This window comes from Rhinoderma darwinii, chromosome 1 (assembly GCF_050947455.1).
Source record: "Rhinoderma darwinii isolate aRhiDar2 chromosome 1, aRhiDar2.hap1, whole genome shotgun sequence".
Lineage (NCBI taxonomy): Eukaryota > Metazoa > Chordata > Amphibia > Anura > Rhinodermatidae > Rhinoderma > Rhinoderma darwinii.
Genome location: NC_134687.1, coordinates 309,853,505 through 309,881,070, shown reverse-complemented (window position 1 = coordinate 309,881,070; position 27,566 = coordinate 309,853,505). Strand labels below are relative to the sequence as shown.

The 27,566-nt window shown below is 43.6% G+C and overlaps 1 protein-coding gene across 1 annotated transcript in view; it reads right to left on the bottom strand.

Annotated features, from left to right (window-relative positions):
• The window catches only part of LOC142748611 (metalloprotease TIKI1-like), a 163,332-nt gene extending 136,326 nt beyond the window's left edge, over positions 1-27,006 (bottom strand). The window contains exons 1-3 of the mRNA XM_075855777.1: positions 26,806-27,006; positions 25,917-26,003; positions 5,476-5,705 (exon numbers count right to left, since the gene is read on the bottom strand). Of these exons, the coding sequence (XP_075711892.1) occupies positions 5,476-5,705; positions 25,917-26,003; positions 26,806-27,006 (518 nt within the window). The remainder of the gene's footprint in view (positions 1-5,475; positions 5,706-25,916; positions 26,004-26,805) is intronic.
• Positions 27,007-27,566: the final 560 nt, after the last annotated feature.

Sequence of the window (27,566 nt, the reverse complement as noted above, 5' to 3'; positions counted from 1 at the left end):
ATTTGGTAAGATCCCCAGTATTCCAATTAAACGTGGGATTATGCATCTCCAAACAGGGAAGGCCTAAAACCAAATCGGACGATAATCCCTGCATCACCAGTACAGAGCACTGCTGCAAATCCATGGAGCCAACAAGGAGTTCAAAAACAGGGGTACGCTGCGTAAAATAACCATTAGCAAGAGGAGTGGAGTCGATACCCACTACCGGGACAGGTTTAGGCAAGTCAATCAATGGCATAGCTAGAGACATAGCAAATTCCACATACATAATATTAGCAGAAGACCCTGAATCCACGAAGGCACTACCGGTAGCAGACCTACCACCAAAAGAGACCTGAAAGGGAAGCAAGATTTTATTAGGTTTCATATTTACGGGAAATACCTGTGCGCCCAAGTGACCTCCCCGATGATCACTTAGGCGCGGAAGTTTTTTCCGGCTGCTTATTCTTACGCCTAGGACAGTTGTTCACTTGATGCTTGTCATCCCCACAGTAGAAGCAGAGACCATTCTTCCTGCGGAACTCTCTACGTTGTTGGGGAGACACGGAGGCCCCGAGTTGCATAGGTTCATCCGAGTTTTCCGTGGAAGAACGAAGCAACGGAACCTCGGGAGCCATCATGGGGGGGGTCAGAGGAGAAGGCACCAAAACGTTCAAGTCGTCGTTCCCTGAGAGGTCGGTCAAGACGTACCGCTAAAGCCATAACCTGATCTAGGGAGTCAGAAGAGGGATAGCTAACTAACAGGTCTTTCAGGGCGTTCGTCAGACCCAATCTAAACTGGCACCTCAAGGCAGGGTCATTCCACCGAGAAGCTACACACCACTTCCTAAAATCAGAACAGTACTCCTCAACGGGTCTCTTACCCTGACGTAAGGTCACCAGCTGACTCTCGGCAAAGGCAGTCTTGTCAGTCTCGTCATATATGAACCCGAGAGCAGAAAAAAAAAGATCAACAGAGGAAAGTTCAGGGGCGTCAGGAGCCAAGGAGAAGGCCCATTCTTGGGGCCCGTCCTGGAGCCGGGACATAATTATACCCACTCGCTGGCTCTCAGAACCTGAGGAGTGGGGCTTTAAACGGAAATAGAGCCTACAACTCTCCCGAAAGGAGAAAAAGGTCTTCCGGTCCATAGTTGTGTCAGGGACCAGGGTAGAAAAGGTATATGGGCCTGTGATTATGTAATGACGGGGAAGGGAGACAGACAGGTGAGCCCTAATCTACCCGCCACTCAGTCCCTGCCTACTTGCAACGGCCCGTCCTAGGCGACGGCGTACAACTGGGCGACGGTCCCTACGCTCAATAAGTGCACGACAGACAAACAGACAAGGGTACACAGAAGCTAAGGGAAATGGGGCAGTTGCCCACGGCAACACCGTTAGCAACAAGAGTAGTGAACGAGCTGAGTCAAACCAGGAGTGTACGAGGTACCAAACGCAGAGCAGGAGAGTACTGAACGAGCCGAGTCAAACCAGGAGTGTACGAGGTACCAAATGCAGAGCAGGAGAGTAGTCAGTAAGCCAGGGTCAATATGAAGCAGGGACAAATAGTTCAAGCAGCAGAGCCAGAAAACAGGAGAATCACAGGCAAAGGACGAGCAGGAAGTGAAGGTATAAATAGACAGAGGGCGGGAGCTAGCTCCGTCTGGCAAGGCTGTGATAGGCTCTCCCACTCCTCAGCCTCCCAGCCTGATTGGTAGAAGGAGGGGTCACTCGATCAGACTTAGGAGCAGGTGCCGACTGACTAACCATGGGCGTCGACACAGAAGCTGTGTCTGGCAGATCCTTTACACTGAGCATTTAGAAAGAACAAGGGTGCTAAATGTTATTCTGGGTTTAGTATTATTCCAAATGCACTTGGAAAACAGTCGTCTAATGGCAACAAACAATGTTTTCGGAAGGGGAATCAGGAGAGTTTGGAAAAGATAAAGGAGTTTGGGGAGAATGACCATCTTAAATAAGTTGGATCTTCATAAGGAATTCCTTAAGGAATTTTGAGGCAGATTTTTTTCCGCCTGCAAAAAAACTCAGTGTGAACAGGGCCTTAATGTTGCTCCTTTTTGTGGGGGGAAAAATAGTGTGTATGTGACCACTGCAGGCTTTGATTTGGCTGCAGCAGTCACATGTGATAAAATGTCATCACAGGAGGCCAGGTGACCAGGGATGCATTGCTAATTGTAATCCGCTGCAAAATCTGCAACAATTCGCATTTGTTGCAGATTTTGACTCCACTATTGAACTCTGTTCAAAAGAAAAATCTGTAACAAATCATCAACCTTTCCGCAACAGAAATTGACATGCTGTGGATTCAGAAACCCCACCTAAGATCAATTACCGCAATGCTTGCCAACTCTCCTAAAACATCCAAGAGACTCCTGGAAGAAGTGGAGGTCTCCTGGATTTGGGTCTGTATAGGGGATAGTCTTGTCTGAGGTCTGTATAAGGGGATAGTAATTTGGTCTGAGGTCTGTGTAGGGGATAGTCTGGTCTGGGGATGAGGAGATAGTACTGTGGTTTAGGCTCTGTAAAGGGAATAGTATGGTGTGGGTCTGTGTAACGCATAGTAGTCTGGTCTGGAGTCTTTATTTAACGGCTCTAGTCTGAAGTCTGTATTTATTTAGGGAGTCTAGGGGTCTGTATTTATTTTTGCCATCTCTTCCGAAACGTCCTGTGGACTCCTGGAAGGGAAATCTCCCGGACTGGAGTCTATATAGGAAATAGTCTTGTCTCAGGTTTGTAAAAGGGGATAGTAATCTGGTCTGGGGTCTGTATAGGGGATATAGGGGATAGTCTGGTGTCTTTAGAAGGGGATAGTACTGTGGTTTAGGTTCTGTAAAGGGAATAGTCTGGTCTGGGCCTGTGTAAGTGCATAGTAATCTGGTCTGGTCTGGGTCTGTGTAAGGGCATAGTAATCTGGTCTGGGGTCTTTATTTATGTGGATCCTTCTCTGGGTTCTTTATGTAAGTGGAGTCTGGTGTCTTTATTTAGGGGGTCTAGTCTGGAGTCTGAATTTATTTTGGGTGTCTGTATTTATGCTTGCCAACTCTCCCGAATTGTCCAGTAGACTCCTGGAAGAAGGAGAGATCTCCCGGACTGGGGTCTGTATATGGAATTGTCTTTTCTGATGTTTGTATAAGGGATAGTAATTTTGTCTGGGGTCTCTATAGGGGATAGTCTGTACTGGTGGTCTATATAAGGGGGTAATAGTCTAGTCTGGTGTCTGTATACAGGGATAGTACTGTGGTCTAGGGTCTGAAAAGTGCATAGTCTGGTCTGGGTCTGTATAAGGGTATAGTAGTCTAGTTTGTGTTCTTTATTTAGGGAAAGTCTTCTCCGGGGTCTTTATTTAGGTGGAGTCCAGTCTGTCTTACTTTAGGAGGAGTCCGGTCTGTATTTATTTGGGGCATCTGGCCTGGTTTCTGTATTTATTTACGAGGTCTGATTTTCCGTAGCATATCCACCATGTGTAAACATGCCCTAAATCAGCACTGCTGCCCCTTCAAAAATGTTCACAGTACAGCAGTGCTTCCAGTCACAGGCTGTAGAGGAAACTGCAGCACAGCCCCATTTATTTGACAAATCCGCACTGCGGCCCCTTCATTCTTAGTATCGGTGGGGTTTCCGGCTATGCCATCACTTTCTCATTGATAGGGGGGCCCCACTAATGAGAAAGTGATGGCATATCTTGGTGAACTGTCATCACCTTCTGTGATGGGAAAAGCCTTAAACAAAGCTTAAAATTGGCATCTCTCACCACTACAACATCTGTCCATATGCCCTATTAAGTTAGGCCGTACAGACGTCATAGACAGGTGGTCTGTAAAAGCAGCTCCCGCTCTTGCGGTCCCGGGATATGGAGAGCGGAGTGTTTTAAGTTGTTTAAGCATTCCAGGTCATCCCAATGAAGGAAAGTCAACATAGTAAACATATTTTGATGTATATATTAGCTACATACCTGTCATTTATCTATCAGTTAATACTGTTGTTGACCGATATAAAAGTTTGTTTTTACTTTTGAAAAATAAATCAAGATTTTGATTTTGTACAGCTTCCAGGCTGATTAAAAATAAGATATTCGGATGCGGTATAAAATTTTAATTTAGCTGCTCTCAATTCACAACATTGCTCAGAGCTTTATTTTTATTGCTTCGCTGTCTAGTTTCCTGTGAAGAAGTTTAAGGTGACTTTTTTCATCATATATAGATAGATATTACACTTTAGTGTGACAGAGCTCTCTCTTACCATCTAGTGGCAGACTGCAAAAACATCTAAAGGTCTTAGTTAAAATGTCAATGTACCACACAGATGCTCAATATCCACTGTTTGTGAGAGTGAGAGCAGGGGCGTACGCAGTTTTTTTTTTAAAGGACGGAGTTGAAGCTTTAGCCGCACATGGAGTATAGGGCTCACTGTACGTCCTCCCATTCTCATAGCACTTACTACAGCTGGCTGAGTGGAGGATTTGGCTACCGTGATGGAGTAAAAATGTTCCTAGTCTTCTCTTCTAGAGAGGAGGCTGGGATTCTTTCTTCCTAAACACCGGCAGTCATCCTCTGCTCAGAAAAATCTGCTGAACTGTACAGCCTGCCCTGTCTGTTCTAGCACCGCTGTGCCAGGAGAGAACACTTGTTAACAGTAGTAATCAGCAAGTGCTCTCTCCCAGCGCTAGGACAGACAGACTGTGCAGAACAGCAAACTATACAAGGGCCAAATAATACCTACACTTTATGACCACACATTAACATGACATAGTGTCTAATTCCTAATTCTAATTAAGTGTCTAATTCCCCCATACTGTTGCTGAATAAAAAAACTTTATACAAAGACTAATTTTACCACCATACAGTGACCATATAGTGGTAGATAGCAGTTTTGACTTCTGGCTACGGCTCATCTCCGCAGAGTTTGCTGACCAGACATCTTTGGTTTCCCACTTTTTCCAGCACCCTCACACTTATTCCCCAACCTCTATACAAACGTCTTGTCCTCCTGCCCCTTTAACTGTCCCATCCTGATGTTGCCCCAATAGTGTGCCTGCTGCTGCCCTAGGTGTCCCCATAACTATAGCTACCCCCAAAAAATGGATGCCCCTAATGGTAATAGTGCCCCACACAGTAAGAGTGGTAATAGCGTCCCTTTAGTTCCCTCCTCACAATAATAGTGCCCCCACACAGTAATAGTGTCCCCTTACAGTACTAGTGTCCTCTTTGTGTCCGCACTCAGCAATAGTGTCCCCACACAGTAATAAGATTCTTTACTGCCCCCACACAGTAATAGTGCCTTATTACTGCACCTCCACGGTAATTGTGCCCCCTTAGTGCCCCCATAAAGTAACAGTGCCCTCCTCACAGTAATAGTGCCCCCTTAGTGTCCCCACAAAGTAAAAATAAAAATGCACTGTAATGCCCCCAACAAAGTAAAAATGCCGCTTTAGTGCCCCTACATTGTGTACGCCCCATAACTAATAAAATTAATACTTACCTAACACTGTTCCCACGATGAATGGAGCTGCTCAGGTTACAGTCCTCCTCTGGCTTGTGACTGTTCTGTCTGCAGTTCGGAGCAGGTGGGCGCAAAGACGTCTCTACATTGCCCTGGGCTGCGTAGATTTCCCAGCACCTTGACGGTCCCAGGACCATAGTGGCCTGCAGCCTACGAGAGTGTATGGCAGGTCTGCGATTGTATATAACTGTATCCGTATCCTGGTTCAGCTGAAAGGGGAAAAAGTGTTAGTTTTAATCATAGATTTAACCATGTAACTACCCTATTGCGTATGCCGCTTGTGGAGTCCATGGCCACGGGCCGTCGGGTTTACAAACCTCCCGACGCCCGCAGCCATGGATCCGTGAGCGCTGGTCCCATCTCCTTCCTAGGAGATGCCAGCGCTCACTTCTGCTCCGATCTGCTGTGTCCCGTAGGGTGCGCGCGCACGCTCGTGCCCGGCCTTAAAGGGCCAGCGCGCGCACATCAGGAACTCATCATCATCAACGACCCATGATTTCCTGGTCTATAAGAGGGCCCCAGCCCTTCTGATCCTTGCCTGAGTGTTGTTAGTTTCCCCAGTCTGTCTTGCAAAGGGTCCCTTAGTGTTTCCCATTCCAGTTGTTACCCGTGCCCTGTTACCTGTTCCTGTATCCCGTGCTGTTCTTGTTCCTGTGCCTATTAGTGTCGGAGTCGTGTCATGTCCTATGTCATCTGCCACGTCTGGAGGAATTCGCCACGTCTTGCACAACCTGCGGCATCTGTGACATCTGCCACGTTTGGCGATACCTGCTGCACCCATCTCCATCAGTGCCAGAGCTGCGGCCACTGTCTGGACTATCCAGGTATCCTTGTGTGGGACTTTGTATTTCTGGGGTTCCTGTGGTTTGGCCAGCTGCCTCCCTGCTACGGCGGTGCGGCCTAGTGGGTCAACTAACCCGCTTCGTGACAGTACGCTCAGGCCATGGACCCCGCTGGTCAACCTGAGACCTTGACAACACAAGCCATGCTGACCGAGATGGAGGATCTCCAGTCACGACAAGATCAACTCCTCCTGTCGGTGAACGCCATACCTCATCGGCTGCTTGTTCCAACCACAGTCATCACCGCACTCATTCCTGCTGTTCCTCCTGCTACACTTCCTGTCTGTACCGGTACCGATCCCCTGTGCTTCCTGCCGTTACCTCCACGCTATGACGGAGATCCGAGGTCCTGCAGGGGATTTTTGAATCCGTGCCTGATCCACTTCAGACTACATGCCAGGTCCTTCTCTTCGGATGACGTCAGGATCGCCTTCATCATCTCTCTCCTTACTGGCAAAGCACTGGCATGGGCTAATCCTCTGTGGGAACATCAGGGACCAGAGACCCGTGACTTGCAGTGCTTCTTACGGACCTTCCGCTCGATCTTTGAGGAACCTGGGAGAGGTTCTTTGGCTGCTGCATCCTTGCTGACCCTACACCAGGGAGACCTTTCCGTGGGCGAGTATGCCATTCAGTTCCGTACTCTGGCTGCTGAATTGACTTGGAACAATGAGGCTTTGGTGGCCACATTCTGGCAGGGACTGTCTTCAGGGATTAAGGACGAGCTGGCTGCTCGCGATCTATCATCTGCCCTAGACGATCTTATCCTACTCGCCTCCCGGGTTAACATGAGGATCCGGGAGCGTTCCCAAGAGGTTCTCCGGGAGAGAGAACTTCCTAGGCTGGATTCTACTTTCCAGCAATCCTCCTCAGTCGTCCTACCAGAGGATCCGATGCAGAGTAGCTATGTCAAATTATCTACCCAGGAGAAACAACGCAGACACACTTCTGGACTTTGCTTGTATTGCGGCCTCGGAGGCCATATTGTGCGTCTGTGTCCCCAGAGGCCAGAGAGACCCCATTGCCTAGGATTGGTTGGAGAGACAACCCTAGGTGGAACGGTACCTAATAGAGCATTCTGTTCCAAGCTGACTATTCCTCTGACCCTAGTATCCGGCGAGAGGACGCATCAAGTTTCTGCCTATCTTGACTCTGGTTCTGCGGCAAACTTAATTCAAAAGGAGCTAATGCATCATCTTCAGTTGCCCAAAGTTCCTCTAGAGACATCTTTGGCTGTTGCCTCTGTTAATGGACTGCCTCTGCCTGATCCCATCGTTTCTAAAACCAAGCCGTTGAAGCTCCAGGTTGGAGTCCTTCATTTTGAACTGATTTCTTTCCTTGTTTTGCCCAAGGCCATCAATCCTGTTCTACTGGGCCTGCCTTGGCTTCGACTACATGCCCCAGTCTTGGACTGGAATTCTGGAGAGGTTCTCCAATGGGGCTCCAAGTGCCTTGGTCATTGTCTGTTGCAGATCCATCCTGTCAAGCCTCCTCTGCCCCAGTCATTGGCGGGACTGCCCCGCCCCCAGTTTGCTTAGTTTGCAGATGTTTTCAGCACAGGGCGGCTGAGACGCTGCCTCCACATTGGACATATGACTGCCCCATTGAACTGGTTCCTAATGCCTCTCTCCCCCGTGGCCGAGTATATCCTCTCTCCTTGCCAGAGTCTATATCCATGTCGGCCTATATCAAGGAGAATGTGGAGAGGGGTTTCATACGAAAGTCTTCCTCCACGGCCGGGGCTGGATTCTTCTTCGTTAAAAAGAAGGACGGATCCCGTCGACCCTGCATTGACTACCGTGGTCTCAACCAGATCATGGTCAAGAACAAATACCAGTTGCCACTTATATCCGAGCTTTTTGATCACATACTAGGAGCTGAAAATTTTTCTAAGCTAGACCTGCGGGGGGCTTATAATCTAGTCCGTATTCGCTGGGGTGACGAATGGAAGACGGCATTTAACACCCGGGACGGGCAATACGAATATCTAGTGATGCCCCTCGGACTGTGTAACGCTCCCGCAGTGTTTCAGGAGTTCGTTAATGATATCTTCCGAGATCTCCTCTATGTCTGTGTTGTTGTGTATCTTGATGATATTTTGATTTTCTACCCACATCCGACGACTCATCGGAGGCATGTCGGTCAAGTTCTACTACGATTGAGGGAGAGTCATTTATACACCAAGCTGGAGAAGTGCGTCTTTGAGAAGAGTTCCCTGCCCTTCCTGGGCTACATCATCTCGAATCAAGGTCTCAAGATGGATCCTGAGAAAGTGAAAGCTGTCCTGGAGTGGCCACGTCCTCAAGGCTAAATGGCCATACAGCGGTTCCTGGGATTCGCCAATTTCTACCTGCAGTTTATTCCAAACTTCTCATCTCTGACGACTCCCATCTCTAACCTTACCAAGAAGGGTGTGAATGCCAAGGTGTGGACTCCAAAGGCAGAGTCTGCATTTATTAGTCTTAAGAAAGCCTTCACTTCAGCTTCGATCCTCCATCATCCTGACGTATCTCGGGAGTTCTCGCTGGAAGTGGACGTTTCCTCTGTTTGTGCTGGTGCACTTCTGTTCCAGAGGAGCTCCAAAGGAAAGGCAGTAGTATGTGGCTACTATTCTAGACTTTTTTCTTCTGCTGAGCGCAATTACTCTATTGGAGAGCGGGAGCTACTGGCCATCAAATTGTCTCTGGAGGAGTGGAGACATCTGCTGGAGGGCGCAGCTCACCCCATCCTGATTTTCACCGACCACAAGAACCTTACCTACCTTCAGTCAGCTCAACAACTGAATATTCCGTCAAGCCAGGTGGTCGCTGTTCTTCACCCGTTTCCAGTTTGTGCTCCACTACCGTCCCACAGACAAGAATGTGAGGGCCGATGACCTGTCCAGATCGTTTGAGACGGAAAACACGGTGGAGTCCCTTCAGACTCTCATAGACCCATCCTGCATTGTCACTGCTAATCCTCTGCAGGTTAGAGACATCCCTCCGGGGAGGACGTTTGTTCGGTTGGCAGACAGAAGAAGAATTCTCCTTTGGGGATACAGTTTTAACCTAGCTGGACCTTATTGCTCGTCACTTCTGGTGGCCCACACTACCTAAAGATGTTCAGGACTTTGTAAAAAGCACACACCGTGCAAGAAGAGACAAAGTTACTCACTCCAAGCCTGCTGAGCTGCTTCAACCTCTGCCAGTACCCAATGCCCCCTGGCAGCACATTGCGATGGACTTTGTCACAGACCTTCCTCCCTCAGCAGGAAGCAACACTGTCTGGGTGGTGGTGGACCGGTTCTCTAAGATGGCACATTTTATCCCGCTGACCGGCCTACCTTCTGCTCCTTGACTGGCGAGTCTCTTCATTCAGCACATCTTTCACTTGCATGGCTTGCCTCTTCACATTGTGTCCAACCGGGGGGTTCAGTTTACTTCAAAGTTCTGGAGAGCCCTCTGTAAACTCTTGGATGTGAGATTGGACTTTTCCTCAGCCTATCACCCCCAGTCCAATGGGCAAGTTGAGAGGATGAACCAGATCATGGAGAATTATCTCCGCCACTTCCCCTCTTCACAGCACGATAACTGGGTACAGCTTCTTACATGGGCCGAGTTCTCATACAACAACCACACAAGTGAGTCCACCCCTTCCACTCCATTTCACATTCATTTGAGGGTGCCTTCATACAAGTTTGCTCCCAGATTCCTCGGTCCTTTCGAGATTCTGCAACAGATAAACCCTGTCTCCTATAAGCTGCGGCTGCCTCCTACCCTCAGAATCCCCAACTCCTTTCATGTGTCCCTCCTGAAACCCGTGGTCCTGAACCGCTCCAGCAAGACTTCTAGTTATACAGTTGCTCCCAGCGGTTCTTCTGATATATTCGAGGTGAGGGAGGTCCCGGACTGCAAAAGGGTAGGCGGAAGGACTTTCTATTTGGTGGACTGGAGAGGGTTTGGTCCTGAGGAGAGGTCCTGGGAGCGAGAAGAGAACCTCAGTGGTCCTGCTCTTATTAAAAAATTCCTCTTTCGCTCTGGCCCCAAGAAGAGGGGGCGTAAGAGGGGGGATACTGTAGCGTCCATGGCCACGGGCCGTTGTGTTTACTCACCTCCCGACGCCCAAAGCCATGGATCCGTGAGCGCTGGTCCCCCATCTCCTTCCTAGGAGACGCCAGCGCTCACTTCCTCTCCGTTCTGCTGTGTCCCGGCCTTAAAGGGCCAGCGCGCGCACATCAGGAAATCATCAACGGCCCATGATTTCCTGGTCTATAAGTGGGCCCCAGCCCTTCTGATCCTTGCCTGAGCATTGTTAGTTTTCCCAGTCTGTCTTGCAAATGGTCCCTTAGTGTTTCCCGTTCCAGTTGTTACCCGTGCCCTGTTACCTGTTCCTGTATCCCATACTGTTCTTGTTCCTGTGCCTATTAGTGTCGGAGTTGTGTCACGTCCTGTGTCATCTGCCACGTCCGCAGGAATTTGCCACGTCTGGCGCAACCTGCGACATCTGTGTCATCCGCCACGTCCTGTGTCTTCTGCCACGTCCGGAGGAATTCGCCATGTCTGGCGCAACCTGCGGCATCTGTGTCATCCGCCACGTCCTGTGTCTTCTGCCACGTCCGGAGGAATTCGCCACGTCTGGCGCAACCTGCGCCATCTGTAACATCCGCCACGTTTGGCGATACCTGCTGCACCCATTTCCATCAGTGCCAGAGCTGCGTCTGCTGTCTGGACTATCCAGGTACCCTTGTGCGGGACTTTATATTTCTGGGGTTCCTGTTGTTTGGCCAGCTGCCTCCCTGCTATGGCGGTGCGGCCTAGTGGGTCCACTAACCCGCTTCGTGACACTCCTTAGGGAGTACATATTGTTTTTTTTACTTTACAAAATTATAATACTTTTGACAATACCAAGTCTTTTTAACCCTGTAGACCGTTGAAAGACTATGGACTGGAATGTGTGGTGGTCTATAGTTTGTGTATTGAATACAGGCTACAAACATGTGGAGAAACCTGTTTGCAGCTTGTTGAGGGGGTTTATGGGCACTTTGGGAAACTTGCTTTCAACATTAGAGAATCTGTTACAAACTCAGGTACGTCCAAGCCCATAATACATTCTAAGCAGGATTTATTTTTGTGAAAAATTAATTAAAACTGTAACGTTACACACATAGAAAACATTTCACAATGATCTATGTATTCATAATGTGAATCCAAGTATGCCATCTAACAGGCCATTACAAATTCATAATCCGTAATGCCACACATAATAAATACTACCCATATTGCTTTGTTAGTTTATACATAATTTAACTGTTTATGTTCATGTTTTATATGATGACTGAGATCCATGATGCTTATACAAAAGTTAGGTATACTTTTTTCACATTTTGTTCTGTTGAGGCCTTGTGCTAAAATAAAAAAAAATCAAGTTTTTCCCCATCATCCTGCACTCAATACCCCATAATGACAAAGTGAAAACAGTGAATTTCACATGGACATAAGTATTCAGTCAGACCCTTTACTATGACACAATTAAGCTCTGGGGGCCTCCCATTTCTCTAGATCTTTCTTGAAATGTTTCTACATTTTGATTGGAGTCTACCTGTGGTAAATTTATTTGATTGAAGATGCACGATGCGGGCGCTAAGATATATATATATATATATATATATATATATATATATATATACACATATTTTATATTTATTATACATTTTTATTACTTTAAATTGCATTCCTGCTATATTTATTATACTTATAAATGTGAAGTTCTTACTGCTCAGTTTTGATCAAATTGTGAGAGCCCATCTGCCACGACAAGGCGACCTCATACAGACGGTCCCTACACTGAACATTATATAGGCAGTAATGCAAATTTAAATATTTTTGTTATATAAAAAATTTATAATAAATATAAAAATTGTGTATGTATATGTGTATATATATATATATATACAGTCCAACAGTAGATGAACACAGCACTCCAATGGTTTCCAGAAAATCAGGCCATGTGCTCGTTACCTGGGGGTGAATCAATTCCCCAACATCCAAATTTTTGTACCCTTCTCCAGATAGGGGTCGGATGCTCAAAAGAAAAGAGCTCGAGTGGATTTTTAAATTAGAGACCATGTCTCCTAAGGGATTGAATATAGAATATCCCTGTAGTCCTCATATTTGAGATAGAGATGGGTCACTTACTCTCTCCCAAAGATCTGTAGAGATATGATTGGTTGACGTTCTCAAAGGTGTAATTTGTGTTTTTGATGTATGTTTTATCTGAGGTCCTATTTTGACCTTTTTTCAATATACATATTTTATATCTGTTTTTATATTTCATATACATTGTATATTAATATATATATTTTTTCTCCCACATTTTCCTTTCTTGTATGTTTTAGACACACAACTACATGTCAAGCAATTTTTGAGAGATATTGGAAAGCGGCAGAAGGCTCCCTGTTTTAAAAACGTTAATGTCATGTTTGGAATATATATTTACTGAGCATATATGAGATAGCTTATTGAAAAATAGCATGGGTCCAAAAGAATTGTAGATTTGGATTATATAGTTCTTATGTTATGGATGTTTGTATTTCCTTTTTGGTATTTGTATTTATGTCTATTATTGTCTCTTTCCAAATGTGGGCTTAGCATTAATATTTAAACGCATACTGCCCTATCTCGGCAGATGCGTTTTTCTTTGAATTTAACATTTACTTGGGAATATTTGATATCCCTGTTGGAGTGTTAGTTTTCCTTTTAGTATAATATCTCTATTTTGCCCCATTGGTGACTATAGTCAAATTTTATTGAGTTACTATGACATATATATTTATGTTCTTACCACTAGGGGGCGTCAAACTACACTGTTAGCAGTGTTTTTGTATCTCTTTTGATTCAATCTCTCGATTTGTGGAAAATATGGTCCAAAACCCATGTAATCCTCTGGGAGATGGACAATGTAATCCGCTATATCATGTGGACTATGATTAATTATAGACTTGATGCTATTATTAGCAATCCCTGCTCTTTATGTATCTCAAATCCCGGCTGGCGCGTGCGCAGTAGAGGTGGAACGCATGTCCCATCGTGGCGCATGCGCGGTGGGGATCTGTTGCCGGATGCGTTCCACCGGTCTTAATATCCAGTGTGGGCGCCATCTTGGGACCTGCGCAGTAGACACACACGAGTGTGTCGGGCGCATTTCCCGATCCTCTGTATGACCGAGCGTTTTACAGTAAGTACATTGCTGCTTAAACATAATTAGCTTCTGCCTGCTTCCAATCATCTTAAATTGCCCCTACTTACAGTGTTTCTAAGGCCCTGTTCACACGGAGTTTTTTGACACGTTTTTTGACGCGGAAAACGCGTCGGAAAACGCGCCAAAAACGACCCAAAATGACTCCCATTGATTTCAATGGGAGACGGAGGCGTTTTTTTACCGCGAGTAAAAAAAAAAGCCTCGCGGCAAAAAGAAGGGACATGACCCTTCTTGATGCGGTTTCCGCGTCCAAAACCGCATTGAAAGCAATGGGGACACGTCAAAAAACACCTCGAACTAGTGAGGTGTTTTCTGACGAGTATATTGCCGAGTGTTTTGCAGGAGTCGTCTCCTGCTGCTAGTCCAGCCCAGCAAGGGGCTGTCATTTCCTGTCTGCTCGTGGAGCCTGAAAAACATCGTGGACAGAACTCAGGGATACAGAAAACCGAAGTCCTGCATCCAAATCGAATACAAGTAAGTGCAATTGCTCCTATGTTCCATACATGCTATACATGTATGGAGCTGTGCATTTTTTTTTTTATATTTTTTTTTTTAATTTTTTTTTTAGATTTTTTTTTTAGATTTTTTTTTTAGATTTTTTTTTCAATTTTTTTATTTTTAATTTGTTAATTTTGTTATGCAGTTGTTCATGTATGTCATCTCTTTTTTATTTTTTTTTAACATTTCAGGAACAGAAATGACGACAGCAGAGGTGTACCACCGAATGGACATTGATGTTGGGAAATTGATTCAAGAAGTAAGTATACTTTTTTTTTTTAATGTGGGCCTGTTCACATCAGCGTGGTTTCCGCTGAGGGGTTCCGTCGGTGCTTTCAGTCAGGGGAACCCCTCAACGGAAAGGCAAGTGTGAAGTGGTGACAGATCCGTTGCTAATGGTTTCTGTTTGTCCCCGTTGTGCAAAAGGTTCTGTCGTTTCGACTGAACCAATACCGCAGTGTAGGGAATCCCATTAGCAACGGATCCATCAGCATTGAAGTCAATGATGATGCAAACAGAAAACAATGTTTTTTTTAATGTGGGCCTGTTCACATCAGCGTGGTTTCTGCTGAGGGGTTCCGTCGGTGCTTTCAGTCAGGGGAACCCCTCAACGGAAAGGCAAGTGTGAAGTAAGTTCCGTTTGCATCACCATTCATTTCAATGGTGACAGATCCGTTGACAGAAGGATGTCAGGCTGGGTTCACACGACCATGTTACGTCCGTAATGTACGGAACGTATTTCAGCCGGAAGACCCGGACCGAAGACAGTGCAGGGAGCCGGGCTCCTAGCATCATAGTGATGTACGGTGCTAGGAGTCCCTGCCTCGCTGCAGGACTCCTAGCGTCGTACATCACTATGATGCTAGGAGCCCGGCTCCCTGCACTGTCTTCGGTCCGGGTCTTCCGGCCGAAATACGTTCCGTACATTATGTACGTAACATGGTTGTGTGAACCCAGCCTCATGCGTGTGAAAACCTCGGCAAAAACAGCCTGAAAAACCGCCTGGAAAACCGCCTCAAAAACCACGTCAAAAACCACGTCAAAAACCACGTCAAAAACCACATCAAACATGAAAACCTCCAGGGTCAGTTTTTACAGGAGGAATTTTCCTCCTGCAAAAAACTCTGTGTGAACAGGGCCTTATGATTATCACTACACTTTGTATATATATTGTATTGTCTTTATATGCTTTATAGTGGAAGAACTATGTGCACTTTTTGAATGTCTTTTTATAATATTGGCATACACCTTTGTATATGTTTTGATGGAATTATGCATTTAATTGTTTTATTGTCGATTTATGTATACTCCTCCTATAAATACCTGACACTTTGTTTAGTTTGTTATGGCTTGAGAAAGGTTCCTGTTGAACCGAAACGTTGCTTAAACTGAGGTGAATAAATCCACTTTTGCTTTCATCTACTCTGAAGTCCTGGTGCTGTTGCTGTGTTCTATGCTTCTTTCTATATACATATATATATATATATATATATATATATATATATATATATATATATATATATATATATATATATATATATATATCTTAGCACCCACAATGTGCATCTGCATCTTTTTTTGTCATTGTTGTTTCTGCTAAATTCATTTGATTGGACATGATTTGGAAAGACACACCCCTGTCTATATAAGGTCTCACAAACCAAGTCATGAGGAGGAAAGAACTGCCTGTATGGCTCAGAGACAGGATTGTGTGGAAGCACAGATCTGGAGAATGGTACAAAAATTTTTTCTGCTGCACTGAAAGCTCCCAATAGCACAGTGGCCTCCATAATTCTTAAATGGAAGAAGTTTGGAACAACCAGGACTCTTCCTAGAGCTGGCCACCCCACCAACTTAAGTAATCGGGGGAGAAGGGCCTTGGTAAGAGTGGTACCCAAGAACGCAATGGTTACTTTGGCTGAACTCCAAAGAGCCTGTGTCCAGATGGGAGAAACTTACAGAAGGTCAACCATCACTGCAGCACTCCACCAATCTGGGCTTTATGGCAGAGTGGCCAGAAAGAAGCCTCTGCTCAATAAAAGACATATGAAACCTGCCTGGAGTTTGCAAAAAATCCCCTAAAGGACTCTCAGACTGTGAGAAACAAGGTTCCGTAATCTGACAAAACCAAGATTGAACATTTTGGCCTCAATTCTAAGCATCATGTCTGGAGGAAACCATGCACTGCTCATCACCTGCCCAATACCATCCCTACAGGGAAGCATGGTGGTGACCGCATCATGCCGTGGGGGTATTTTTCAGCGGCTGGGACAGGGAGACTGGTCAGGGTTGAGGGAAAGATGAATGGAGCAAAGCACAGAGATATTCCTAATGAAAACCTGATCCAGAGTGCTCTGGACCACAGACTTGGCTTGAAAGTTCACCTTCCAACAAGACAATGATTCTAAGCACACAGCCAAGAGGAGCAACTCTGAGAATGTCCTTGAGTGGCCCAGCCAGAGCCCTGACTTGAACCCAATCGAACAGCTCTGTAGAGACCTGAAAGTAACTGTCCACCGACGGCCCTCATCCAACCTGACAGAGCTTGAGAGGATCTGCAGAGAAGAATGGCAGAAAATTCCCAAATACAGGTGTGGAAACCTTGTGGCATTCTACCCAAGAAGACTGGAGGTGGTTATCACTGCCAAAGGTGCTTCAACTAAGTACTGAGTAAAGGGTCGGAATACTTATGTCAATGCAATATTTTAGTTTTTCCTTTTTAATAAATTAGCAAAGATTACTAACATTCTGTTTTCACTCTGTCATTATGGTGTATTGAGTGCAGAATGATGGGAAAAACTTGCATTTTTATGTTTTAGCACAAGACCTCAACATAAAATGTGAAAAAATTAAAACGGTCTGAAGACTTGCCGAATGCATTGTATATTTTACACATGCTATTTTTTTGGGCAAAGATTTGCAACATCGTACAGTACAATGTGTGTACATGAAGTTTTACAAAAATCAATTCACATAATCCATAAAAAAAACAGTGTGTATTTGAGGGCATAGTGCACAGGTGGATAACCTTGGGTACAAAAATACTCCCTTTGGGGAGGTCATTGACTGGTACAAGGAACAGATACCTGACCCACACCGAATGGATACTTCCCATGTGTTCCTCTTTGTGAGGAATTGTCCCCTTTTGACACACATCCCTCTGTCCCTCTTTGCTCTGGAAACATCCCCATTTTGGATTTTAAAAAAAAGTATGATTTATGTGATATTTTTGTTGAGGAGAAATAAGCTTCATTTTTGAAGCATGAAAGTAGAGCAACCGGTGAACATCACTAGCCAGGCATGAGTGGAGTTAAGGTTGTTCTTGTTGATGGCCTGTATCTAGTATTGCATACCACACAACCTATGGGCAAGAGCTGAGCTGTATCTGGAAGAAAGCAGCCATCTTTTTCTAATGTCATACCACTCCTTTAAAAGTACAACAATTAGGAAATATGCTTTAGGTGATAAATTACATGAACATTAAAAAGAGACAGAAAATATTACTTCTTATACTTTTCCGTTTTTAGTGTTTGTAGTATAATAATTAGTATTCAAAATAAAAATTAGTGAGCTTTCAGTGAATACAGGATATATAATAATAAATATAAAACAAATAATAATAATAATAAAAATAAATATACTTAACCCCTTCAGGACCAAGCTCATTTTGGCCTTCAGGACCAGCCCCATTTTTTCCAAATCTGACATGTGTCACTTTATGTGGTAATAACTTTGGAATGCTTTTACCTATCCAGGCGATTCCGAGATTGTTTTCTCATGACACATTTGACTTTATGTTAGTGGAAAAATGTGGTCAATAAATTCATTGCTTATTTGTGAAAACCACCAAAATTTTGAGAAAATTTGCAAAAATTATGATTTTTCTAAATTTTTATGTATCTGCTTGTAATACCACCCAAAATATTTACTAATTAACATTTCCCATATGTCTACTTTGTTTGCATCATTTTTTGAACATCCTTTTATTTTTGTAGGACATTACGATGCTTAGAACTTTAGGAGTAATTTCTCACATTTTAAAAAAAATTTCAAAAGGATATTTTTAGGGACCAGTTCAGTTCTGAAGTGGCTTTGAGGGGCCCATATTTTTAAAATTGTTATAAAACATCCCATTTTAAAAACTTCACCCCTCAAAGTATTCAAAACAGCATTCATAAAGTGTTTTAACCCTTCAGGCGTTTCACAGGAATTAAAAGTAGAGGTGAAATTTACAAATCTCTTTTTTTTTTTTTTGCCAAAATTAATTTGTAATAAAAAAATTTCTGTAACACAGAAAGTTTTACCAAAGAAACGCAACTCAATATTTATTGCCCAGATTCTGCAGTTTTTAGAAACATCCTACATGTGGCCCTTCTGTGCTAATGGACTGAAGCACAGGCCTCAAAAGAAAAGGCGCACCTAGTGGATTTTGGGGCCTCCTTTTTTTTTTAGAATATATTTTAGGCACCATGTCAGGTTTAAAGAGGTCTTGTGGTGCCAAAACAGTGGAAACCCCCCAAAAGTGACCCCATTTTAGAAACGACACCCCTCAAGGAATGTATCTGGGGCTATAGTTAGAATTTTGACCCCACAGTTTTTTTGCTAAATTTATTTGAATTAGTCTGTAAAAATGAAAAAAACATTTTTCTGAAAAAACATAGAATTTTCTAATTTTTGCAAGGAATAAAGGAGAAAAAGCACCCCAACATTTGTAAAGCAATTTCTCCTGATTACGGCAATATCCCATATGTTGTAATAAACTGCTGTCTGGACCCAGGAGAGCCGTTTGAATTTTGGAGCGCAGATTTTGCTGGAATAGTTTTCGGTGCCATGTCGTGTTTGCAATGCACTGGAGGGACCAAAACAGTGGAAACCCCCCAAAAATGACCCCATTTTGGAAACTACACCCCTCAAGGAATTTTTCTAGGGGTATAGTGAGCATTTTGACCACACAGGTTTTCTGCTGAATTTATTGGAATTAGTCTGTAAAGATGAAAATCTACCTTTTTTTCTGTAAAAATGTAGAATTTACAAATTTTGACAAGGAATAAAGGACAAAAAGTACCCCAAATTTTGTAAAGTAATTTCTCCCGAGTACGGCAATAACCCTTATGTGGTCATAAACTTCTGTTTGGACACACGGCAGGGCTCAGAATGGCAGGAGCGCTACTTGGCATGCAGACTTTGCTTGATTGTTTTTTGGGCCCCATGTCGCATTTGCATAGCCCCTGAGGAACCAGTACAGTAGAAACTCCTGAGAAGTGACCCCATTTTGGAAACTACACCTCTCAAGGCATTTATCATTTGCCTGGACATATGACAGGGCTCAGAAGTGAAGAGCGATATGCGCATTTGAGGGCTATTTTGGTGATTTTCACAGCATTTAACCACAATTGCAGGATTCTGAGGTCAAATAGTAAAACAAACCCCCAAGTAGTGACCTCTATTTCGGAAACTGCACCCCTCAAGGCATTTGTTAAGGGGTGTAGTGAGCATTTTGACGCCACAGTTTTTTTTTTTTTTTTTTAGAAATGAACGCACAGCGGATGGTGCAAAGTGAAAATTACAATTTTCCACTGATATTCCATTTTAGTGCCCAATATGTGGTGCTCAGTTTGTGCCACTGCAGATAAATATCTTATAAACTGTTAAGCGGGTTCTCCCGGGTATGGCGATGCCTTATATGTGGACGTAAACTGCTGTTTGGGCACACTGTAGGGCTCAGAAGGGAGGGAGCACCATTTGGCTTTTGAGGGCAGATTATGCTTGGTAGTTGTTCTGTTTGGCGTTTTGCTGGTGTTTCAGTTTATAATGTGGGGGCATATGTAATCTGTGCGGAGTACATCAGGGTATAATAAGAGGGTATAATAATGCGGTTAATAAATAATTATCCGCAGATATGTAGCTAGTGTCGCACTGATAAATGGTGCCCAATCTTATCTGCTTTTGGAACACTCTGCACATTTTGCATCGCTATATTCTGAGAGCCATAACTTTTTTAATTTTTTCTCCACCGGAACTGTGTAAGGGCTTATTTGTTGCGGGACAATCTGTAGTTTTCATTGGTACCATTCTGGGGTACATGCGATTTTTTTATTTTTTTTAATCACTTTTTATTCCATTTTTTGGCAAGCAAAGTGACCAAAAACAAGCAATTCTGACAATGTTTTTTATTGTTTTTCTTTTTTACGGAGTTCACCGTGCACTACAAATGACTGATTTACTTTATTCTGTGGCTCAATACGATTACGGCGCTACAATATGTATATAGTTTTTTTTACATTTGACAGCATTTGCACAATAAAATCACTTTATAAAAAAAAAAAAAAAATGTATTTTTTGTTTCACCATATTCTGAGAGCCATATGTTTTTTATTTTTCCGTCAAAAAAGCTGTGGGAGAGGGTGTTTTTTTTGCGGGATGGGCTGTAGTTTATATTGGTACAATTTTGGGACCATGCAACATTTTGATCACTTTTTATTCCATGTTTTGGGTGGGGCGGTGAGCAAACATTTGCGATTCTAGAATTGTTTTTTATTTTATTTTTTACGGTCTTCACCATGCGGGGAAAATAACATAATATCGTTATGGTTTGGGTCGTTCCGGATGCGGCAATACCAAATATGTGTACTGTTTTCAGGTTTTTCCTATAATAAAAACTTATTATGGGAAAAAAGGAAGTTATTGTATTTTTAACTTGAAACTTTTAAACTTTTTTACATTTGTATTAACTTTCTTTTAACTTTTTTTTTGTCCCACTAGGAGACTTAAAGGCAGTATATTAGAGCTGTCAGTTATTCACTGACAGCAAGCCTATTAGGCTTTGCCTGTGGGCGGGGCCTAAAAGACTTACTATCAGGGCCAAGAAGAGGGCACAGGCTCAGAAGCTGAGCCTGCGCCATCATCCGTGAGTGTCAGCACAGGAGGCCATTGTTAGGCCATTGTCAGGCCTCCGGTTGCCATAGCAACCATCGGCACGTATGCGGGCGCCAATCATTGCCATAGCAACCATAGAGTGCAATCTAAACACCTAGATGCAGCGATCACTTTTGATTGCTGCATCTAAGGGGTTAATCAGCCAGATCGTAGCTAGCTCTGGTCCTGGCCATTACAGTGGGATGTCAGCTGTAATATATCAGTTTCTGAGCCTGGGCCATCTTCTCGGAGGCCTAAAAGGCTTTTGTGCTTGGCAGACAAGGAAGCCATTGTTAGGCCTCCGGTTGCTATAGCAACCACCGGCATCCCAGTGACCGCGACACAGGGATGCTGACAGGCTAAAAACCACCTAGATGCAGCGATCGCTTGATCGTTGCATCTGAGGGGTTAATCAGCAGGATCGGAGGCTTGCTCTGTTCCTGGTCGTTACAGCGGGATGTCAGCTGTAATATACAGCTGACACCCGCTGTTGATGGCACTGGCTCAGCCTCTGAGCCCACTCCATCACGTACAGTTACGTGAGAGGGTGCTAACACATTAGCGCTGATGACGTAACTGTACGTGATTGGACGGGAAGGGGTTAAAGGGGTATTCCTGCCCCATAAAGTTTTTTGCAAACGGCTCATAATGGTATAAAATAACAAATTAAGTAATACCATACCAATGCCCCTCTGCTCCTGCACCAATGCTACTCTGTTTGTTTTTTTTTACCTTGCTACAGTGATCACATGTCATCTTGCAGCCAATCAATGGCGGCAGCGATGACGTCAATGAAGTTGACACCCTTGTGAGCAATTTGCAAAAAATTTCATGGGGCTTAAAAACCCCTTTAATATATAACAAATATTAATCATAGTCATGAGATAACCCATAGGATACAAATCTAGATATGCAAATTTTGTCAATCTACCTAAATATAAGATGTATATAAGGAAAATACTACGGTTTCCCTTTAAGAATGTAATCACACATATAAGAACAGAAACAATAAAATTTCTATTCATTATGATATTTTGTTGCAATAGCTTTGACATATTTCAGTATTCCACTACTAGCGTGTTTATGGAGTGTGGGTGGAAACTACAGTTCCTAGCGTTGTAAGACTATGTTCACACGGGGTATTTTGCAGAGTTTTTTGACGCGGAAACCGCGTCGCAAAACTCGGCAGAAACGGCCCGAGAACGCCTCCCATTGATTTCAATGGGAGGCGTCGGCGTCTTTTTCCCGCGAGCAGTAAAACTGCCTCGCGGGAAAAAGAAGCGACATGCCCTATCTTCGGGCGCTTCCGCCTCCGACCTCCCATTGACCTCAATGGGAGGCAGGAGAAAGCGTATATCTCGCTGTTTTATGCCCGCGGCGCTCAATGGCCGCGGGCGAAAAACGGCGCGATAATTGCCGCGAAAATCGGCGTGCAGGGAGAGGAATATCTGCCTCAAAGTTCCAAACGGAATTTTGAGGCAGATATTCCTCCCCCAAAATACTCCGTGTGAACATAGCCTAAGAAGTCACAAATTTCACCGCTATAACCCAGCTGTAAGTCAATTAAACTTATACAAGCAGGTACGTGCTAGATGTAAAAAGGCGAGTGTGTTCAAGGTCTCTGGAGGTGAGCTACATGTGAAAAAAGATAATCTTTTTGGCCCCAGGTCACTGATGTGGCACAACCAAGGACGCCATAGTTGTGCTAATATTTGCTCTCATGATCTCATTTAAAACATGGAGACACTACAATGTGGACACAATGGGGCAGATTTATTAAGACCGGTGTTTCATACTCCAGTCTTAATAACTAATTCACTGGCGTTAGATGCGACACATTTATTAAAAGGCGAATGCCTCTTAATAAATGTGTTGCATCTTTCTGCTGGCCGTGCGTCATACTTCCCTCACCGCTTCTCTTCTCCCCTTCGGCTCCGTCTTCATGCTGCGGCTTATTCAAGGTAGTGACACCGGGCAGTGTCAGTACCTATGCGACGATGCATAGTTACTGATGCTGCCTGACGTTAGGATTTTGATGGAGCCGTGGCATTAAGAGGGAGAAGAGCAGCGGAGCCGTAAGTATGAATTTTTAAAAAAAAAATTGTGTTCAATGGGGGTAGCTAGATGGGGGGGGGGGGGGGTAAGGTAGAGGGCTGGCATGGCTCCTTACCTTGCTACCTAAATTTCTGGCATACATTATAATAATTTTGTCACTCCATTTGTCATTTTTTTTTACACCAGAAAACTGGAGTAAATCTCTTTATATATTCCCCCTTAGGCTTTGGGCACTATTCTGTCTTTATGTATACTGGCTTCCTAGAGGGATGCAGTGTACTGTCTATATGGTAGTGTCAATGTTATTTTGCTGTGACTTAAATATTAACTGTTAACATTTATGATCTGCTTCACTTTTACCCTATCTCTGGGCTTTTTAAAAGTGTCAGAGGTGTAACTTGTAGCTCCTAGGCCCCAAGGCATAGTCCTTGAACCGGTATGCGCCATTTAAGTACTGGTAAATGTGAAAGTAAAAAAGGAAGAGAAGAGGACAAACGACGCTCCTCTAAGGTAATACTGTTTTGAAGGTATATAGATAACAGTGCATAGTGAGCTTATTTACTCACCTAGTTTTGTTGACTGCCTCGCAAGAATACATTCATGCAGAAGGCTACCACTACACATTGTTGATGTTTCTACATTGATAATTGACGTTAGTTAATTGATCAATCTCTCACTCCTCCCTCTTTTTTTCAAAATGAAGTGTAACTGCTTTCCAGGAAAAACGCAACCTTTTTCCCCGGTCTTTTTGTATGTATAAAAGGATGTACCATTCTCTGTACCATTGTATAAGCCTGTGGAAGGGACCTGTCCAGTCCCAAAACGCGTAGTGTGTGACCAGGGCCGTCTTAGGGGTGTGCGAGCTGTGCGAGCGCACAGGGTGCTGCACCCTCCCAACATGTAGGGGGTGCCACTGGGCTCTGCCTCTACTCTGTGCTCTGTTCTTAGTTACACACATGGAGTAAATAAGAGTAGATGAGGAAGCTCCACCAGCAGCCCTTCCTGCAAGAAGCCTGTGATCCTGTTAGCATGGAGAGATGGTAAGTTTCTATGTGTGTCTGTGTGTATATGTGTGTGTGTATACAGTATGTGTCTCTGTGTATACAGTATTTGTCTCTGTGTATACAGCATGTCTCTGTGTTTGTATGTGTATATGTTAATGTGTGTGTGTGTGTGTGTGTGTGTGTGTGTGTCTTTATGTCTCTTTGTAAAAGTGTGTTCATTATTAAAGTAGAACAGATAAAACGAAGATATCTGTGCTGCCCCCTATATACCATACCGCCCCTATATACCATACCGCCCCTTATAAACCCTGCTGCCCCCTATATACTCTGCTGCTTTTATATATATATATATGTATATTTATGTGTATATATATATATATATATATACATATATATATATATATATATATATATATATATATATATATATATATATGCCTCTGTGTGTGTTTATATGTGGCTGTGAGTATAGTTATCATCTACTACAGTATCTGTACTCAGAGTTATCACTGTGTTGTCTGTGGTAATAGTAAGGAAGTCAGCAGCACAACCAAACAGATATCCCAGAGGAGAAAGGCAAAATATTCCAACGAGGGATGGTGCACGCAGCATAAATGTCCCAGGTCCGGAGGGACAACTTGCATAGAGTAAAAGTAAGGCTATGTTCACACGGGGTATTTTGCCGAGTTTTTTGACGCGGAAACCGCGTCGCAAAACTCGGCAAAAACGGCCCGAGAACGCCTCCCATTGATTTCAATGGGAGGCGTCGGCGTCTTTTTCCCGCGAGCAGTAAAACTGCCTCGCGGGAAAAAGAAGCGACATGCCCTATCTTCGGGCGCTTCCGCCTCTGACCTCCCATTGACTTCAATGGGAGGCAGGAGAAAGCGTATTTCTCGCTGTTTTATGCCCGCGGCGCTCAATGGCCGCGGGCGAAAAACGGCGCGATAATTGCCGCGAAAATCGGCGTGCAGGGAGAGGAATATCTGCCTCAAAGTTCCAAACGGAATTTTGAGGCAGATATTCCTCCCCCAAAATACTCCGTGTGAACATAGCCTAAGACTGCAACACTCGAGTTTCCAAAAAGGTGTTGGTCTTCACCAAGTTGGCTATTCACCAAGCAATAAAACTTGCAATGTTTCAACCCCTATTGGGTCTTTATCAAGCATAATAACAGTGAATCAGTGCACACTTTATATAGCATATATCATATGACATCACTCCCTGAACAAATTTCGTATCAACAACATGTGTATATCCATAAAAAATACGTAACAAGACCAATAAGTATCCCCATACTATCAATATGTAATACAATACCCAAATATATATAAATCACCAAGAAAATACCTGTATATCAGTACATTTAAGCTCACTGTGCTGACAGCGTCCACAGTTCTCTATTGCCCATGACAGGTCCTCCCTGTTATCGACATCCGGCGTCTGTCGTCTCCATGGTTGCACATCGCAATCTCGGTATGGACTGCGCATGCGCGCCAAGTTTACTTATGCAATGGCGCTTACTCATAGACATTACGCTACTCAGCAGAGAATTGGTTGCCTAGGCAACCAAAAGACGCTAACATATCTTCAACGGAGTACATAGTCTCTGTTAAGTCCCTACTGAAGATTCTGCGTGCCTCATCTAAAGAACATGCATATTGATCTTATCAAATACTTAGAGTTAACATTTTAAACATGCCATAGGGGAACAATTATATTAATCACAGATGTCCCATATATGGGATCAAGGTGTAAATTATAACAGTATCATATACTAACATTCAACCCCAAATTTCAGATAATAATAAGGCTTATCAAAATTCAGCACCCATAATCTTCGATGAGGCAGGCAGAAAATCCCAGGACGTACAGAATTCCAAGAGCAGAACTGATCAGAACTTTTCAAGGCTTCCTTCACAATAAATTCCAAAGTGATTTCCCAAATAATGTGAATTACCTAAAAAATATAAAAACAAGTAAGTAATTATTCCAAAGATATCCAATAACTACCCAAAATAACATGACCAAACGTTCAGGCACTCGATCATAAATCTACTACCAATGATGATCTGGCCAAAACCATGCCAAAGGGCACATGGTTAACAAATGCCTGTAGTCCTGAACTCCCTATTCAACCCTTTTGGTTCCAGGGTGTCCAATTCATAAATCCACTTTAATTCAAGTTTCTTTAGGGCCTTTTCCCTATCTCCTCCTCTTCTCATTGGGGCCACCCCATCAATTATTTTAAATCGCAGCTGCGAGTTATTGTGTCTGTGTCTAACAAAGTGTTCCGGGATCGGCAAATCTACCTTCTTACTCCTAATGGTAGACTTATGTTGATTAATCCGTGTTCGGCATTCCTGAGTGGTTTCTCCTACATATAATTGTCCACATGGACATTATATAACATATATGATAAAACTTGATTGCCAGGTAAAAAATTGCTTAATCCCATATGTTTTCCCAGTCCTGGGATGTACCAAAGTATTTCCCAGCATTATATTGTTGCAATTGCAACATCCAAGTCAGGGAAAGCATCCCTTCTTATTAATACTAGTATTGGTTAGAGGAACGATATCTGCACATAACAAACGATCCCTTAAATTAGGGGATCTACGAAAGGACATCATAGGGGGATCTTGAAATTCAGTTTTCTCAGGGAATGTATCACTGAGTATAGGCCAATAGTCCCTAAGAATTTTGGAAATCTTCCTACTAACAAGAGAATTTCCTTCATATCAACATTTTCTCCTACGTACCTTCTTATTAAAGTTTTTCACAAGTAAATCACTTTGTTGACGTTCTTTAACCTTATTGGTGGCCCTTTCAATGACAGATCTAGGGTAGCCTCTTTCGAGGAATTTGTTACACATGGTATTAAGTCTCTTTTCTACAATTCTCTCATGTGACACTGTTCTTTTTACTCTAAGGAGTTGACAATATGGCAAGGATTCCACCATGCCCCGAGGGTGACAGCTATTAAAGTGTAATAAATTATTACGATCAGTCGGTTTCACATATAGATCAGTGACAAGTCGATTGTCTTTTTTGAAAACTGTATCCAAAAATTGCATAATATCCCTAGAATACATCAAAGTGAATTGGAGTTCCGGGAAATGACTGTTAATTTCCTCCTTAAACTTCAATAGCTGAATTTCACTACTGTGCCATACAAAGAAAATATCGTCTATGTACCTCACCCAACCACCCACAAATTGGAAGGAGCTGGATGGGTACACAAACCTCTTCTCAAAAAATGCCATGAAGATGTTAGCGTACGTTGGTGCAACATTGGACCCCATAGCTGTGCCTCTGCACTGAATGTACAAGGTGTCCTGGAAAAGAAAGTAATTGCACTGTAATACAATCTCTAATAATGCTACTATGGTCCAATGTCGCAACAACTCTACAACCACAAACATCCCCTTCTCATGTTCAATACTGGTATAAAGAGATACCACATCAAAGGACACCAAGAGACAATCATCCGAAACCTCAATGTCCCCCAATTTATTAATAA